Below are 19,011 nucleotides of genomic sequence, written 5' to 3'. Positions count from 1 at the left end.
CATTCGGCCCTTCGAGCCTGCACCGCCAGTCAACAAGATCATGGCTGATCACCCACCCCAGCACCTCCCCCCCCCCACGCCCCCTCCACACACCCCCGACCCCCCCAGCCGCAAGGACCACATCCAACTCCCTCCTGAACACATCCAATGAACTGGCATCAACAACTCTCCGCGGCAGGGAACCCCACAGGCCAACAACTCCCCAAGTGAAGAAGTCTCTCCCAATCCCAGCCCAAAACAGCCCACCCTCATCCCAAGAGCGTGCACCCCCCCCGGCTCCGGACCCACCCAACACCGGGAACACTCCCCCCGCACCCAACCCGTCCCGTCCCGTCAGTCCTTCCCAAATGCTGAACACCCCCGGATGTCGAGCTCCCAGCCCCGGCCACCCCGGAGCCACGCCCCCGCGACACCAACCACACCACATCCACCAACCGCCATCTGCGCAGTCAACCCGTCCACCCCACTCCGAACACTCCCCGCACCAAGGCACAGAGCCCCCAGGCCCGCCCCTCCAACACACTTCATCCCCCCCAGACCTCCGCTGCAATGTGGCCCCTCCTGTCCCCACCCCCCCCCCCCGAGTTTCTCCGCCCCCCCCACCTCCACCACTCTCCACTCCATCCCCCGCCCCCGTCTCCCCTCATCTTCCCTCTGCCTCCCCACACAGGCTCTCACCGTGGGGGCTGTAACCTTCTGGGGCAGGGAATTTTAGCCCCCAGCGTGGAAGTCCTGCTCCCGCCGCAGAATTGGCCTTACCACCCCTCACTGGAAGCGGAGTGCAATTTCCCACACTCCACTTCCTTTGGGGGCAGTTACCGGGGCACGACTGGATGCTCCTGTGACAGTTGGAACTGGTGCTCCCCACTCTCCCGAAGAGCAGGTGAGTTCGCATCCGATGACCTGGGTCAATATTTTTCCCTCAGCAAACATCAATAAAACAGATGATCTGGTCATTGCCTCGTTGCTGTGTGTGGGAGCTTGCTGTGTGCAAATTGGCTGCTGTGTTTCCCACATTACAATAGTGACTACACTCCAAAACTATTTAATTGGCTGTGGAGAGGTTTGAGACTTTCAGTGATCGTAAAAGGCGCTAAATAAATGCAATTCTTTCTCTCTCTCACAGGCTCACGTATAATATAAAATGAGCCATAACTAGTCAATTGCACCTGTACTAGCGGATTTCAGTGAAGCACCAGTGAATTCACCGGTAAAACAAGAACCCAGTGCCAAAGTGAAGGCTTTATTTTCCTTCGTAAAGTCCAGAAAGAAAGACTTTTATTTAGCGCATTTCACAACGTCAGGATGTTCAAAAGCGCTTTATAGCTGATTAAAAACGTTTGACGTGTCGTCACTGCTGTAATGTTGGAAACGCGACAGCCAATTTGCGCACAGCAAGCTCCCAAAACGAGGCACGTGACAATGCCCAGATAATCAGCTTTTAGATGTTGGGTGATATCGGCCAGGACACCCGGGGGAGAACTGCCCTTGTTCTTCTTCAATATGGTGTCCTGGGATCTTTTTGCTTCCACCCGAGAGAGCGGACAAGACTTCAGTTTGACATCATCCGAAGGACAGCACATCCAACTGAGCAGCACTCCCTCAGTGATTCTTGATGATGTGCTTCTGTCCTCGGAGTGGGATTTGAACCTACACAACCCTCTGACTCAGAGTCAAGAGTGCCGCCCATTGAACCACTCTTTGAGCTTTCAATAAAGTTGAGGATGAAGGTGTTACCTTTTCTTATTCTTTTTTCTTTGTCGTCTCTTCTGATGTTGTTGAATCTGTATCTGTTTGTTTGGCGTCCATTGCAGTTGATAAGTGTGTGTCCAATACCTGTGGAATCAATCAAGTGTGTCGCAATACACCGACGTGGATCTTCTGTGACTGTATCGAAGGATTTTCCTTGCCCATCAAGGGCACTAAAGTGTCTTCGCCAACCCCTTGTGTAGGTAAGAACATTGAACCCTACCCAGTGTAATTGGAAGAGATAGACAGGGAGGGGTTAGTATTGAACATTTTGGCTGTCGTCAGCATTGAAGCTAATGTCGACACTGTGGCCAAGGCTTTCCGTTCTCCCACCTTGTTGATTGGGAAGCATCTCCCGGGGAAGGAAGGGGGACTCCGGTAGGGAGGCGGAGAGGTTTAGGGAGGGAATTCCAGAGCTTGGCAGCTGAAGGCACGGCCGCCAATGGTGAAGTGATTAATATCGGGGATGCTCAAGAGGCCGGAATCGGAGGAGTGCAGAGATCGCGGAGGGTTGTCGGGCTGGAGGAGGTTACAGAGAGAGGGAGGGGTGAGGCCACGGAGAAATTTGAAAACCAGGATGAGAATCTTAAATCGCGTCGTTGCCGGACCGGGAGCATTCTCTACAATCTCAAATGGGGACACTGAACCTCTCCTTCAAAACTCTCGAACTGAACATGAGCTGGCAGCAAGTGTCCGTCAAACCACCATCATTGCAACAGGCATTTTTAGTCAAATTTACGTTCAATTTTTTAATCTCTAAACCCCACCATCCCTTGTCCTGCAGAGATGTCGGGCCAACAAGGGACGGACTCACAGCCCTAGACCCTATCGACACCTCGAGCCCTCCCACCCTCTGCTAACGAGGCTGAGCTCAGGAATACACAGACTCAAAGTCTGGGGGGGTGGGTTTGCTCTCCGCCCACGACCTGCCCACCAGTCGAGGTGGGCACCTGACCCACCAAACCTGGGCCGTTGCCAGACCAGAAAGGGGCTTCGTTTGTCTTGTTAACACTGGCGGGGTGATGGTGGCAACCTGTGTTCATGTGTATTTCTGGTTTTAGATATTGACGAGTGTCTTGTAGACCCCTGTGGTCCTCACGGCATCTGCAGAAATACACAGGGAAGCTTCACTTGTGAAGGAGCGCCGACCCAGAGCACGACCAGCAGCCCCACTGAGATCGGTAAGAAAACCAATAACCTGACCCAGTATTTCAATAAAAGGAGATGAATTCTATTTATATTTCAGTGATTTTAAGGCTTAAATATTCAACTGTATCGATAAGTATGAATTGATTACTCTGAACACATTTCTCGCCCCTGTCCCGGCCACTATTGCAATCACGATATTCGGATGCCTGATCCACTTCCACGAAGCAGTTGATTTTAAGTTTGCAATGGCTCAAGTGTAGCTGGAGAACGACCAGTTCGATTGTGATCATTGTAACATAGAGCCCCCCCCCCCCCGCCGAATACTGTGGTAATGCAACTACTGTAAATACAATAAAAGAGTCACGACGACAAGTTCCTGTAGAGCCATCTTGTGTATAATGTGTAAGGCATGGGACCAACACTAAACATCGGGAAGACAAAGGTCCTCCACCAAACTGACCCCGACACACAGCACTGCCCCCCCGGTCATCAAAATCCACGGACAATATGGACAATTTTCCATACCTCGGGAGCCTACTATCAGCAAGGGCAGACATCGACGACGAGGTCCAGCACCGTCTCCAGTGCGCCAGCGCAGCCTTCGGTCGATTGAGGAAGAGAGTGTTTGAAGACCAGGACCTCAAATCTGGCATCAAGCTTATGGTCTACAGGGCAGTGGTGATACCCGCCCTCCTAAATGGCTCAGAGATGTGGACCATATACAGTGGACACCTCAAAGCGCTGGAGAAATACCACCAACGCTGCCTCCGCAGGATCCTGCAAATCCCCTGGGAGGATAGACGCACCAACGTCAGTGTTCTCGATCAGGCATCGAAGCACTGACCACACTTGACCAGCTCCATTGGGCGGGCCACATTGTTTGCATGCCCGACATGAGTCTCCCAAAGCAAGGGCTCTACTCGGAACTCCTACCAAGTAAGCGAGCCCCAGGTGGGCAGAGGAAACGTTTCAAGGACGCCCTCAAAGCCTCCTTGATAAAGTGCAACATCCCCACCGACACTTGGGAGTCCCTGGCCAAAGACCACCCTAAGTAGAGGAAGTGCATCCGGGAGGGCGCTGAGCACCTCGAGTCTCGTCGCCGAGAGCGTGCAGAAACCAAGCGCAGACAGCGGAAGGAATGTGCGGCAAACCAGACTCCCCACCCACCCTTTCCCTCAACCACTGTCTGTCCCACCTGTGACAAAGACTGTAATTCCCGCATTGGACAGGTCAGCCACCTGAGAACTCACTTTTAGAGTGGAAGCAAGTCTTCCTCGATTTCGAGGGACTGCCTATGATGATGATGAGTGTGTTTGTGATGATGTAAAGAATATATCATATTCAGACAACCAATCAAAGGGCGCGTGTAACCCGACCTGGCAGAAACCGGGCGATCGAGTTAGCGGCCAACATCTCACAGGACCTACAGAGCAACCTAAAGGCAATGGGGTCTGTGATATATTCTTTACAACATCACAAACAAACACACTCGACAAGGTGGCTCCAACACATCAAGTGACCTTTATTGTCTTTGCATAGCAGTTACATTACCACAGTAGTGCACTAGGTGGCACTCTCTATTACGAGGTTCATCTTTAAACCCGCACATTGGCTCCGATTGCATCGCGGCCCGAGCCGGGAAGCCATCGTACCTTTCCCGCCAGGTGAAGACAAAGAGAGACGATCCGGGTGCACAAGAGGCCATCTCAAGGTGCTTTCCCTCCTCTGGCTTTCCTTGTCCGCAGGGAGCAGGAGTGTTCCTCCGGGCTCCATAAAGAAAGACTTGCATTTATATAGCGACTTTCACCACCACCAGACATTGCAAATCCCTTTACAGCCAATGAAGCAATTTTTTGCAGTATGGTCAATGTTGTAATGTAGGAAACACAGCAGCCAGTTTGCGCACAGCAAGCTCCCACAAACAGCAATGTGATAATGACCAGATCATCTCTTTTTGCTTTGTGGATTGAGGGATATATATTGACCAGGACACCGGGGCTAACTTCCCTGCTTTACTTTGAAATAGTGCCCTGGGAATGTTTTACATCCACCTGAGAGAGCAGGCGGGGCCTGGGTTTAACATCTCATCTGAAAGGCGGCACCTCCGACAGTGCAGTGTTCTGACTAGAATATCAGCGTAGATTTTTAAGCTCAATTTTCTGGAGTGGGCCTTGAACCCACAACCTTCTGACTCGGAGGTGACTGTGCTACCCACTGAGCCACGGCTGACACTGAGGTGCGCTGAGACGTTGCACCCAGGCTGGGATATGACTCCATGCTGCGATAAATCTCACACTTCCCATGTAGACATTGGGACAGAAATCTCATTTGCTTTTCTAACATTTTAGTTGCATCTTAAATGTTTTCCTGTCTTCACAGATTTGATCAAGGTCGACATGGAGCAATGCAGCTTGAACAATTCCCCCGAGGCGGGGCAGGTATTTACCATGATTCGAAGCGATGGCGATGAGGCAAAGACTGAGATACCGGGACTTTTCCCACCTGCACAGAGCAGGCTAAGAGCAGATACAATAGGGGCTTTTAAAATGATGAATGGTTTTGATAGGGTGAAAAGAGAAATATTACCTCATGTGGAGTCAGCGACCGAGAGTGTCATGTATGTACTTTTGGGATCACTAGCCACTAGATGGCGTCAGTGTTGGAGGCCATTGGGCTGCATGCACGTGTGTGCAGCCCAAGTATAAAAGGCCAGCCATTTTGTATATTAGTGACTTTGGGCCTTAATAAAGCAGAGCCAGGGTCATACCTCTTGGAGTTAAACAGTACTCGGTCTAACAGAGAGCTTTCAATTTAAACAGTCACAAAGCACATAAAGAGGGAGGTTAAAAGAAATGTATTTCTGCAAAGGTTCATTGGAGCACGGGATGCTTCGTCACAGAGAATAGTTGAGATAGAGACCATTGCACTTCTTAGAATCGTAAAATCAAAGTCATTTACGGCACAGAAGGAGGCACATCGTGTCTGTGCTGGCCAAGAAAGAGCTATCCAGCCTAAACCCACCTTCCAGCTCTTGGTCCGTAGCCCTGTAGGCTACGGCACTTCAAGTGCACCTCCAAGTACTTTTTAAATGCAATGCGACCTGTTCTTTAGGAAGGAACAGATGAACCTTTGAAGCAGAGTTATGGAGAGAGCGTGAGGCAGGGGATTAGCTTAGCATTGCTCTTGGGAAAAAGTCGAGAGGATTGGGGAGGGAGTTCCAGAGCTTGGGGCCTTGGCAACAGAAGGCACGGCCACCGATGCTTGAACGATTAAAATTAGGGATGCTCAGGAGGGCGGAATTAGAGGAGTGCAGACATCTCGGGGATTGTGGGGCTGGAGAAGATTACAGAGAGAGGGAAGGTGCGAGACCAGGGAGGGATTTGAAAACAAGGATGAGAATTTTGAACACATTCTATCTCAGGCACCCAGTGTCAGATTTAATCACTGCCAGGTCAGGTTTACCACAGTTGGATACAGAGGAAAACGCTCTCCTCTCTGCTTCAACCATGTCCCTCAGCCCAGCCTCAGCAGAGTGACCCCGACAGTGCCACTTTCCCATCTCCTGCTCCAGCCATCCTGTGGCCTCTAGAGGCGAGATTGCCGATTAGTGTTGAATTAGAGGCAGTTTTAAGCTGTAGTCCCACATTCTCTAGGAACCAAAATTGAGACTCGTTTTATGCAGGGCCAAGGGAGAGAGGGGTCTTCCATTGAGTGTGTGCTGCATCAGAATCAGATGCCAGAGGTGAGGGGCTGATTTCACACCCAGTGCCCCTCTGCCCTTCTCACTGAGCCACGACATTTGAAGAGGGATTATTATTTTCCCTCTCCGGTAAAATATGGGGAAAGAGTAATGAAAAGAAATATCACTCAATATAAGTTTCCATAAAAACCAGAGATAGTTAACTAAACTTATCGAGAAGATCCTTGGCGTAACAAGGTGCTACTAACAGGTAGTCACCAGGCGCAGGTACAAGATTTACAAACAAATTATGCTTCAGATGTACATGTGTGAAGATGGGTGACCTCGGTATCTGTGTGTACACATGTGTAATTTATGTATCCGTCTGGCTGAACCAGACTGTTCACAACCTCGGCATCCTATGTGACCCTGATCTGAGCTTCGAACCCCATATCAACTCCATTACCAAGGTCGCGTACCTCGCCCTCCTTGACATCCCCCTGTCTCAGCCCATCGGCTGCTGAAACCCTCATCCATGCGTTAGTTACTTGCAGACTTGACTACTTCACTGCTCTCCTGACCAGCCTCCCATGCACCATCCTCTGTACCCTCGAGCTCTGCCAAAACTCTGAAGCCTCTATCCTATCTCGCACCAAGTCCCGTCCACCCATCACCCCTGTGCTCACTGACCTACATTGGCTCCCAATCCTGCAACGCCTCAGTTTTAAAATTCTCATTCCTTGTGTTCAAATCCCTCCATGGCAGCACCCCTCCCTATCTCTTTAACTTTCTCCAGACCTCCAATCCTCCGAGATCTCTGCGCATCCCCGATTGCCTTTCCTCCACCATTGGTGGCCGTGCCTTCAGCTGCCTGGGCCCCAAGCTCTGGAAATTCCTCCCTAAACCTCTCTGCCTCTCTGCCTCTCTCTCCTCCTTTAAGGCATTCCTTAAAACCTACCTCTATGACCAAACTAGGTCTCAAATTTTGTTTCATAACGCTCCTGTGAAGCACCTTGGGATGATTTACTATGTTAAAGGCGTATCTGTGTGTGTTTATGTAATCAATGCATCTGTATGATCTGCGTATTTGTGTTTGTGCATGTAGGATCTGCGTAACACTGTGTGTACATGTGTGATATACATGTGATCTGTGTGTACATGTGTGGTATACATGTGATCTGTGTGTACATGTGTGGTATACGTGTGATCTGTGTGTACATGTGTGGTATATGTGTGATCTGTGTGTACATGTGTGGTATATGTGTGATCTGTATGTACATGTGTGGTATGTGTATGACCTGTGTGTACATGTGTGGGATCTGCGTAACACTGTGCGTACATGTGTTGTATATGTGTGATCTATGAGTACATGCACAATCTATGTATCCAGGTACTGGCCTCTGAAGATTCTGTGAGATGGGTGTTTCCAAGTGAACTGAAGTCAACTCTCTTGCTCTGAAGATTTTGACGCCTTATTTCTCTTCTTCTCACAGTCTCCTCGGTCGATGTTCCACGCATTTTGCTCACTGATTAATTCAACCAATAGCCTGATCAATCAAACATGGCAGAATCAGAATGTAGCTCTCCCTTTGCAGGTTAGTGGACACATTCTCCATTGAAACGCAAGGGGTAATATCGAGGGTTGGGCTTGGGGGGAGTTTAAGAGCTCGGAATTGTTCAGCTCAGGGGCGGGTCGCTGGGGATCGCTGGTAAACGACAGAGGAACGACAGGCAGGGAAAGAGGAAGAAGCACCTCCATGGCTCAGTGGACAAATGCACCACGAAGCATCGGAGAATATTCCAGCACAGCCACAGCCATTCGGCCCATCAATCCTGGCCTGCTATTTTTCTCTATAGGAGCAACCGTGTCTGGAATTGAGGTGAGAGATCAGCCATGATCTTATTGAATGGCAGAGTGGGCTCGAGGGGCCGTGTGGCCTATTCCTGCTCCTAATTCTTATGTTCTTATGAAGCTAATGTCCTGCCCGCTCCCCAAGGTCTTTAATATCCCTCCTCCTCCTCAAGCATTTACTAATTCCCTTTATAAAGTGCAAATGGACTCTGTTTCAGCAACAGTCGGCACCAGAGAACATCACAATCGATAGATTGTTTTTAACCAACTTTCCGAGACTCACCAGTTTGTGTCCTCTCGCTGGGATCTTGCCGATCGCTGGAAATCCCGAGTGTGGACCCGAGTGACCTTGGACTGAGGTCACAGGGTGCCCAGTGATTGGCTCCAAGCTTTCTGTGACCGATGGACACACGGGACATTGTCCAGCCCATCAATGAAATGATCATTGCTCATTGGAAATTGACTGGTTTTGTTTCAGTGCTGCCCTCCTCCCAGGAGGGGGCGAGAGTGGGGACATTGGTTGTGATGTTGGGTCTGGTGGCACGAGGCTCATGCCCAATATCACCCTATGGGCCCAGGCAAGAATCGAGCCAATCAGAAACCACCTATCACTATTTACCATATAATAACCTTGAAGTCCTCTATGTGGTCACCCCCTCAAAACTCTCCACTCCATTGGAAAAAGCCCGAGGAACATCAGCCTAGATTTTGTGCTCAAGTCTCTGGAGTGGGGCTTGAGCCCTCAACCTTCTGACTCAGAGACGAGAGTGCTGCCCATTGAGCCACGGCTGCTGTCCACTGGGTCCGCGTGTGGAGCTACCAAAGGAACTGTGACGATCTTTGTTATCCGTTATCTATCTTCACTGGGATGGAAGTGAAATGCTTTGTCCTCCACAGCAAATCATTTCAACCACCAATGATCTTCTCAGGAATGACTCCCTGTGGGACGGCATGGAAAGGAAAGAACGGCTCCTGTCAGTGTCCATCTTCCTGCAGTCCATGGAAAAGTTGGCCATTGTTGCCGTTCTGCACTCACCGGGTGACAAACTGATAAGGAATTCATCTGAAAATATCGGTGAGTTCAAAATAAGATATTTTACACAATGGATTTTCTTGAGGCAGCTGTGTGTGCGTTGTGTCAGAATCTTATAGGTTTCAATAAGATCACCTCATGGTTCTAAATTCCAATGAGTATTTGGCTTCCCACAGCAAAGTAATTAGGAAGGCAAATGCAATATTGGCCTTTATTGCAAGGGGGGTGGAGTATAAAAGTAGGGTAGTCCTGCTACAACTGTACAGGGTGTTGGTGAGACCACACCTGGAGTACTGCATATAGTTTGGGTCTCTGTATTTAAGGAGGGATATGCTTCCATTGGAAGCAGTTTGGAGAAATTTCATGAGGTTGATTCGTGGGATGAAGCGGTTGTTTTATGAAGAAAAGTTGAGCAGGTTGGGCCAATACTCCTTGGACTTTCGAAGAATGAGAGGTGATCTTATCGAAACGTATAAGATTATGAGGGACGGTCTGCACCTGTGCAGGACCGGAACCAATGTCCTAGGGGGAGTGTATGCTAGTGCTGTTGGGGAGGTGTTAAACTAATATGGCAGGGGGATGGGAACCTATGCAGGGAGACAGAGGGAAGTAAAATACGGGCAGAAGCAAAAGATAGAAAGAAGAAAAGTAAAAGGGTGGAGGGCAGAGAAACCCAAGGCAAAAATCAAAAAGGGCCACATTGCAGCAAAATTCTAAAAGGGCAAAGTATGTTACAAAGACAAGCCTGAAGGCCCTGTGCCTCAATGCGAGGAGTATTCGTAATAAGGTGGATGAATTAACTGCACAGGCAGCAATTAATGAATATGATATCATTGGCATCACGGAGACATGGCTCCAGGGTGACCAAGGCTGGGAACTCAACATCCAGGAGTATGCAACATTCAGGAAGGATAGACAGAAAGGAAAAGGAGGTGGGGTAGCATTGCTGGTTAAAGAGGAAATTAACGCAATAGTAAGGAAGGACATTAGCTTGGATGATGTGGAAACTGTATGGGTGGAGCTGCGGAATACCAAAGGGCAGAAAACGCTAGTGGGAGTTGTGTACAGACCACCAAACAGTAGTAGTGAGGTTGGGGACATATCAAACAGGAAATTAGGGATGCGTGCAATAAAGGTACGGCAGTTATCATGGGCGACTTTAATCTACATATAGATTGGGCTAACCAAACTGGTAGCAATACGATGGAGAAGGATTTCCTTAAGTGTATTAGGGATGGTTTTCTGGACCAATATGTTGAGGAAACAACTAGAGGGCTGGCCATCCTTGACTGGGTGATGTATAATGAGAAGGGACTAATTAGCAATCTTGTTGTGCGAGGCCCCTTGAGGAAGAGTGACCATAATATGGTAGAATTCTTTATTAAGATGGAGAGTGATACAGTTAATTCAGAGACTAGGGTCCTGAACTTAAGGAAAGGTAACTTCGATGGTATGAGACGTGAATTGGCTAGAATAGACTGGCGAGTGATACTTAAAGGGTTGATGGTGGATAGGCAATGGCAAACAATTGTACATCCCTGTCTGGAGTAATAATGAAACGGGGAAGGTGGCTTAACCGTGGCTAACAAGGGAAATTAAGGATAGTGTTAAATCCAAGGAAGAGGCATATAAATTGGCCTCAAAAAGCAGCAAACCTGAGGACTGGGAGAAATTTAGAATTCAGCAGAGGAGGACAAAGGGTTTAATTAAGAGGGGGAAATAGAATATGAGAGGAAATTTGCTGGGAACATAAAAACTGAATGCAAAAGTTTCTATAGATATGTGAAGAGAAAAAGATTAGTGAAGACAAATGTAGGTCCCTTGCAGTCCGATTCAGATGAACTTATTAGGGGAACAAAGAAATGGCAACCAGTTGAACAAATACTTTGGTTCTGTCTTCACGAAGGAAGACACAAATAACCTTCCGGAAGTACTAGGGGAGCGAAGGTCTAGTGAGAAGGAGGAACTGAAGGATATCCTTATTAGGCGGGAAATTATGTTCGGTAAATTAATGGTATTGAAGGCCGATAAATCCCCAGGGCCTGATAGTCTGCATCCCAGAGTACTTAAGAAAGTGGCCCTAGAAATAGTGGATGCATTTGTGATCATTTTCCAACAGTCTATCGACTCTGGATCAGTTCCTATGGACTGGAGGGTAGCTAATGTAACACCACTTTTTAAAAAAGGAGGGAGAAAGAAAGTGGGTAATTATAGACCAGTTAGCCTGACATCAGTAGTGGAAAAAATGTTGGAATCAATTATTAAAGATGAAATAACAGCGCATTTGGAAAGCAGTGACAGGATTGGTCCAAGTCAGCATGGATTTAGGAAAGGGAAATCATGCTTGACAAATCTTCTGGAATTTTTTGAGGATATAACGAGTAGAGTGGACAAGGGAGAACCAGTGGATATGGTGTGTTTGGACTTTCAAAAGGCTTTTAACAAGGTCCCGCACAAGAGATTGGTGTGCAAAATTAAAGCACATGGTATTGGGAGTAATGTACTGACGTAGATAGAGATGTGGTTGGCAGACAGGAAGCAGAGAGTCGGGATAAATGGGTCCTTTTCAGAACGTCAGGCAGTGACTAGTGGGGTGCCGCACGTCTCAGTGCTGGGACCCCAGCTATTTACAATATACATTAATGATTTAGATGAAGGAATTAGTGTAATATCTCCAAGTTTGCAGATGACACTAAATTGGGTGGCGTTGTGAGCTGTGAGGAAGATGCTAAGAGGCTGCAGGGTGACATGGAAAGGTGAGGTGAGTGGGCAAATGCATGGCAGATGCAGTATAACATGGATAAATGTGAGGTTATCCACTTTTGGGGGCAAAAACACGAAAGCAAAATATTATCTGAATGGCGGTAGATTTAGAAAAGGGGAGTGCAACGAGACCTGGGTGTCGTGGTACCTCAGTCATTGAAAGTTGGCATGCAGGTACAGCAGGCGGTGAAGAAGGCAAATGGTGTGTTGGCCTTCATAGCTAGGGGATTTGAGTAGAGGAGCAGGGAGGTCTTACTGCAGTTATACAGGGCCTTGGTGAGCCTCACCTGGAATATTGTGTTCAGCTTTGGTCTCCTAATCTGAGGAAGGACGTTCTTGCTATTGAAGGAGTGCAGCGAAGGTTCACCAGACCGATTCCCGGGATGGCTGGTCTGACATATGAGGAGAGATTGGATCGACTGGGCCTTTATACCTGGAATTTAGAAGGATGAGAGGGGATCTCATAGAAACATATAAAATTCTGACGGGACTGGACAGGTTAGATGCAGCAAGAATGTTCCCGATGTTGCGGAAGTCCAGAACGAGAGGACACAGTCTTAGGATAAGGGGTAAGCCATTTAGGACTGAGCTGAGGAGAAACTTCTTCACTCAGAGAGTTGTTAACCTGTGAAATTCCCTACCGCAGAGAGTTGTTGATGCCAGTTCGTTGGATATATTCAAGAGGGAGTTAGATGTGGCCCTGATGGCTAAAGGGATCAAGGGGTATGGAGAGAAAGCAGGAAAGGGGTACTGAGGTGAAAGATCAGCCATGATCTTATTGAATGGTGGTGCAGGCTCGAAGGGCTGAATGGCCTACTCCTGCACCTATTTTCTATGTTTCTATGTTGACAGAGTAGATGCAGAGAAGATGTTTATCCTCGTGGGCGAATCTAGAACTAGGGGGCAGTGTTTCAGAATAAGGGGTCGCCCATTTAAAATGACACTAAGCTGGGTGGCAGTGTGAGCTGTGAGAAGGATGCTAAGAGGCTGCAAGGTGACTTGGACAGGTTGGGTGAGTGGGCAAATGCATGGCAGATGCAGTATAATGTAGATAAATGTGAGGTTATCCACTTTGTTGGCAAAAACAGGAAAGCAGAATATTATCTGAATGGTGACAGATTAGGAAAAGGGGTGGTGCAACAAGACCTGGGTGTCATGGTACATCAGTCATTGAAAGTTGGCATGCAGGTACAGCAGGCGGTGAAGAAGGCAAATGGTGTGTTGGCCTTCATAGCTCGGGGATTTGAGTATAGGAGCAGGGAGGTCAAACTGCAGTTGTACAGGGCCTTGGTGAGCCTCACCTGGAATATTGTGTTCAGCTTTGGTCTCCTAATCTGAGGAAGGACGTTCTTGCTATTGAAGGAGTGCAGCGAGGGTTCACCAAATTGATTCCCGGGCTGGTCTGACATATGAGGAGAGACTGGATCGACTGGGCCTTTATTCACTGGAATTTAGAAGAATGAGAGGGGATTTCATGGAAACATATCAAATTCTGATGGGATTGGACAGGTTAGATGCAGGAAGAATATTCCCGATATTGGAGAAGTCCAGAACCAGTGTTCACAGTCTAAGGATAAGGGGTAAGCCATTTAGGACCGAGATGAGGAGAAACTTCTTCACTCAGGGATGGTGAATCTGTGGAATTCTCTACCACAGAAAGTTGTTGAGGCCAGTTCGTTAGATATATTCAAAAAGGAGTTAGATATGTCCCTTACGGCAAAAGGGATCAAGGGGTATGGAGAGAAAGCAGGAATGGTGTACTAAAATTGCATGATCAGCCATTATCATATTGAATGGTGGTGCAGGCTCGAAGGGCCGAATGGCCTACTCCTGCACCTATTTTCTATGTTTCTATGAGGAGGGATTTCATCTCTGAGGTCCAAGAATCCTTGGAATTCTCTACCCCAGAGAGCTGTGGAAGCTGGGTCATTGAGTATTTTTAAGGTGGAGATAGACAGATTTTTGAATGATAAGGAAGTCAAGGGTTATGGGGAGCGGGCAGGGAAGTAGATTTGAGGCCAAGATCAGATCGTCCATGATCTTATTGAATGACAGAGCAGGCTCGAGGGGCCAAATGGCCGACTCCTCCTATTACTTATGTTCTTATGAGGAACCTTCTACATAATACCCAGAATGTAGAATCTGTCCTAAAATATTCAATGATTCTATAATCCCTGGGATATAATTACATAATTTTTGTCAAGATACTTGTGATTCTGAATCCGAAACATTTCAAGCGCAAGGCCCTTGGGTCTTATGTAACAGAAACGTTGGCACTCCTGAGGCTTCGCTGAATTGAACCAGTGAAAAGCTGGGCCATAAAGACCAGGTTACTTGCCCGGTCTGTCCTGAGTGAGCTGGGCTTGGGTGGATTGCCCCAAGGGCACTGTACCTCGACCAACGGCGGGAACGGAGGATTAGGGAGTTACAGTCGAGCCCATTCCCGTCCTCACCAGAGATCCAAACACAGGCCCTTCCAGCAGAAACACAGTCTGGTTTCCCCCTCCTTAGACTGCTGGCACTTGTTATCAAGGCTCACACACGAATAATGACCACTTCAGCAAGGTACCAGAGAGTGAGCAGTGTCTAGAACTCTAGCACCAGAAGGATTCTTGATCGGGACCGAATCCAGTTCTACCTGACTTATCCCATATTTTGTAGAGAGCCGTTTTCAATGGGATGAGGACCGAAATGAGCTCAAGCTCCTAAAAGCTTTGATCCCATTGCAAATTGTGAAGAAGAGGCCATCTGCCGAGTGGCTGGGAACTGCCACGAGTCCCGTTGAGATCTTGTGAAAGGCCCCAAAAGCTCTACAGATAATTGATCCTGGAGGATATTGAGAATTTCTTATTCCACCAAATGTCTCCTTCCCAGAGCGAAATGGTTTCTTTACCCCTGTTTTCTTCCACCTCAGATGGGCTTTGGGAGGACTTATGGTGGAGCATCGTGGCTCACTTCATCTTCCCAGGGGGGATCAGGGCAATCATCACTCAAGTGTCTACGGCCCACCCCGACTATAAAGATGGTTATTCCCATTTCCCACCATTTGGAGCGGGGTCAGAATCTTCAGGCTTAGATGGACTTTGGCCTCTCTCTGCCTTACTGGGGGAATGGGGGCCATTGGAAACCGGCCCAACTGTTTTCAGGAGAGAATTGGTGAAGAAAGCATCTAAGAGCTGACAAAGAGCAATGATGAAGTAGAATCACGATGTTTAAATGGCATGTTGAACTGAATTTGATGCTTTGGAGTTCTGAACTCATCAATGTGTGAGTTGGTGATGCTGGGGTTTGGAAATTCTTCAATTTCAGGCACCCGGTGTGATCAACAGACATCCTGAGGTCAGTGGGGCATCAGGAGCAGCGAGTTCAGGTCTGAGTCCCCCACCTCAGCAAGGATATATTGGCCTCGGAGCGGGTGCAGAGCAGATTCACCGGAATGATCCCGGGGCTAAAAGGGTTAAATTATGTGGACAGGTTGCATAGACTGGGCTTGTATCCCCACTGGGATTGGCTGAAGATTGTCGAAACCATTTTTACCTCAGACACCACCAGTCAGCAAAAAAGGAGGGGCAGAGAAAAGGGGAATTATAGACCGGTTAGCCTGACATCAGTAGTGGGAAAAATGTTGGAATCAATTATTAAAGATGAAATAGCAGCGTATTTGCAAAGCATTGACAAGACCTGTCCAAGTCAGCATGGACTTATTAAAGGGAAATCATGCTTGACAAATCTTCTAGAATTTTTTGAGGATGTAACTAATAGAGTGGACAAGGGAGAACCAGTGAATGTGGTGTATTTTGACTTTCAAAAGGCTTTTGACAAGGTCATCACAAGAAATTAGTGTGCAAAATTAAAACACATGTTATTGGGGGTAATGTATTGACGTGGATTGAGAACTGGTTGGCAGACACGAAGCAGAGAGTAGGGATAAACGGGTCCTTCTTGGAATGGCAGGCAGTGACTAGTGGGGTGCCGCAGGGCTCAGTGCTGGGACCCCAGCTATTTACAATAAACATCAATGATTTAGATGAAGGAATTGAGTGTAATATCTCCAAGTTTGCAGATGACACTAAGCTGGGTGGTGGTGTGAGCTGTGAGGAGGATGTTAAGAGGCTGCAGGATGACTTGGACAGGTTACGTGAGTGGGCAAATGCATGGCAGATGCAGTATAATGTGGATAAATGTGAGGTTATCCACTTTGGTGACAAAAACATGAAGGCAGAATATTGTTTGAATGGCGGCAGATTAGGAAAAAGGGAGGTGCAATGAGATCTGGGTGTCATGGTACATCAGTCATTGAAAGTTGGCATGCAGGTACAGCAGGCGATGAAGAAGGCAAATGGCATGTTGGCCTTCATAGCTAGGGGATTTGAGTATAGGAGCAGGGAGGTCAAACTGCAGTTGTACAGGGCCTTGGTGAGCCTCACCTGGAATATTGTGTTCAGTTTTGGTCTCCTAATCTGAGGAAGGATGTTTTTGTTATTGAGGGACTGCAGCGAAGTTCACCAGACTGATTCCCGGGATTGCAGGACTGACATATGAGGAGAGACTGGATCGACTGGGCCTGTATTCACTGGAGTTTAGAAGAATGAGAGGGGATCTCATAGAAACATATAAAATTCTGACGGGACTGGACAGGTTAGATGCAGGAAGAATGTTCCCGTTGTTGGGGAAGTCCAGAACCAGGGTCACAGTCTAAGGATAAGGGGTAAGCCATTTAAGACCGAGATGAGGAGAAACTGCTTCACTCAGAGAGTTGTTAACCTGTAGAATTCTCTACCGCAGAGAGTTGTTGATGGCAGTTACATATATTCAAGAGGGAGTTAGATATGGCCCTTACGGCTAAAGGGATCAAGGGGTATGGAGAGAAAGCAGGAAAGGGGTACTGAGATGAATGATCAGCCATGATCTTATTGAATGGTGGTGCAGGCTCGAAGGGCCGATTGGCCTACTCCTGCACCTATTTTCTATGTTTCTATGAGAGGTTGGCGTTGGAGGGACTGGAGTGCATCATCACCCCTGGCAACCAAATTTTAATTTGATTACTATTGTTTAAAGTTTAATTTGTTTATGTTTGTCGGTTTTAGTGCCACCCCCCTCCCACTTTTAGCCAGGGGCACTTGTATAATTTGGTGCCCTCGGAAAAAAAACCCAAAAAGTAAAAAAAAACAAGGGGGCACCTGAAATGTTTTTGGAGTGTGCCCCCCACTTTAATCAGGGGGCACTTTATTAAAGTTTACAACTCAAAATAGCTGTAGAGCTGTTGAAGTGCTCTCTACGCGGGAACCCTCCATGTATTTATTGGGGACCTGGCCTGGAGGGTATTGCACAGAGCAGTCCCGTGCAATAAGTTTTTAAGTCGGTTCACGGGTTCCCAGGCCGCCTGCAATTTTTGCGGTCTTGAGGAGCCCGTGTTCCACCTGTATGTTGAGTGTACAAGGTTGCAGCCCCTCTTCCAATATCTGAAGGGGCTGCTCCTCAAATTCTGGTTGCACTTCAGTCCCACACTCCTGATCTTTGGACACCCTGTGCGGAGGGAAGTGGGTAGGTCGGAAGGCCTCCTTGTAGGACTGCTCCTGGGCACTGCCAAGGGGGCCATCAGCCGGTCCAGGCAGCGGGCGGTCGAGGGAGTCATTCAGCCCGACTGCCTGCCTCTCTTCTGCGGTTACATCCTAGCCAGGGTGTCCCTGGAGATGGAGCACGCGGTGTCCACCGGTACGCTCGCGGCCTTCCGTGGGAGGTGGGTGCCGGAGGGACTGGAGTGCTTCATCACCCCGGTAACCAAATTTTAATTTGATCCTTAATGTTTAAAGTTAATTTGACTATGTTTGTCGGTTTTGATGCCCCCTCCCACTACTTTTAGCCAGGAGGCACTTGTATAATTTATGTTTTGGTGCCCTCAAAAAAAGAACAAGGGAGCACTTGAAAAGTTTTTGGAGTCAGGAGGCACTTGTTTAATGTGCACAACTAAAATAGTTGCAGAGCTGTTGAGTTGGGAGTGGCTTAGCCAGTCACGTGATATTCACAAGACTCAATAAAACCCCAGCCAGTTGGGTTCGGGGGATCCACGATGAGGCAGATGGTTGTGAGCCTGGTGGATGAACTGGTAATGTGTAGTGTGATTGTTAAACATTTGCTAATAAACCAACTAGTTCTTAATAGCAATGTGTTGCTATGAATTCTTAAGCAAAAACCCATGAAGCAAATACATTACATGAACCGAATCATCCTTTTATCCCGGTGCTGTTTGCATCTGTTGAACTGACAGATTGGGCTGAAACAATATAACGGCAGAATGTGAGCAAATCTCACTCCTGCACCACATGTTACAGAGTTTGCTTTCTTTCACTCCTAGATCTGGAAGCTAGAGTTTTTCGAGGGGAGAACAGTTCGGCCCACGACAGAGTAAGTTTACAGGCGAAGGACACCGTGATGGATATTTATCGCCGTACAGTCACCGGAGGAACCGCAACGGGTAAATCTATCGGTGATCTCTCCGTTCCTTCAGTTGCGCTCAGCAAACACCTCTGCAGGTTGACACATTTTTCTCAATGAAGTGAAGCGAAACGCACGCGTGTCGGGGCGTGCAGCCCTGGGCCTGCGGTGGGAAGCGCCATTCGAGTTCCAAGGGGTGGGGCGATAGAGGGGGGTCGCTCACAGGCCTGTAACCATCGTTCCCCACATGGGGGGTTGTGAGGTCCACCATGGGCCTTTGGGAACCAGTCGGAGTCCGGCCCAGAGAGGGCTCAGAGTCTGAGGGGGAGTTACTTCCCACCTTTTTCTTGT

At 48.1% G+C, this 19,011-nt stretch overlaps 1 protein-coding gene across 1 annotated transcript in view; it reads left to right on the top strand.

The window, feature by feature from the left end:
* Nucleotides 1-19,011, top strand: part of LOC139237978 (adhesion G protein-coupled receptor E2-like) — a 92,363-nt gene that overhangs the window by 33,492 nt on the left and 39,860 nt on the right. Inside the window, exons 5-9 of the mRNA XM_070867341.1 lie at nucleotides 2,811-2,930; nucleotides 5,278-5,336; nucleotides 8,071-8,172; nucleotides 9,327-9,504; nucleotides 18,581-18,700. Coding sequence (XP_070723442.1) covers nucleotides 2,811-2,930; nucleotides 5,278-5,336; nucleotides 8,071-8,172; nucleotides 9,327-9,504; nucleotides 18,581-18,700 — 579 coding nt within the window. The remainder of the gene's footprint in view (nucleotides 1-2,810; nucleotides 2,931-5,277; nucleotides 5,337-8,070; nucleotides 8,173-9,326; nucleotides 9,505-18,580; nucleotides 18,701-19,011) is intronic.

This window comes from Pristiophorus japonicus, chromosome 24, assembly GCF_044704955.1.
Source record: "Pristiophorus japonicus isolate sPriJap1 chromosome 24, sPriJap1.hap1, whole genome shotgun sequence".
NCBI lineage: Eukaryota > Metazoa > Chordata > Chondrichthyes > Pristiophoridae > Pristiophorus > Pristiophorus japonicus.
This window is presented reverse-complemented; position numbering and strand designations above follow the sequence as displayed.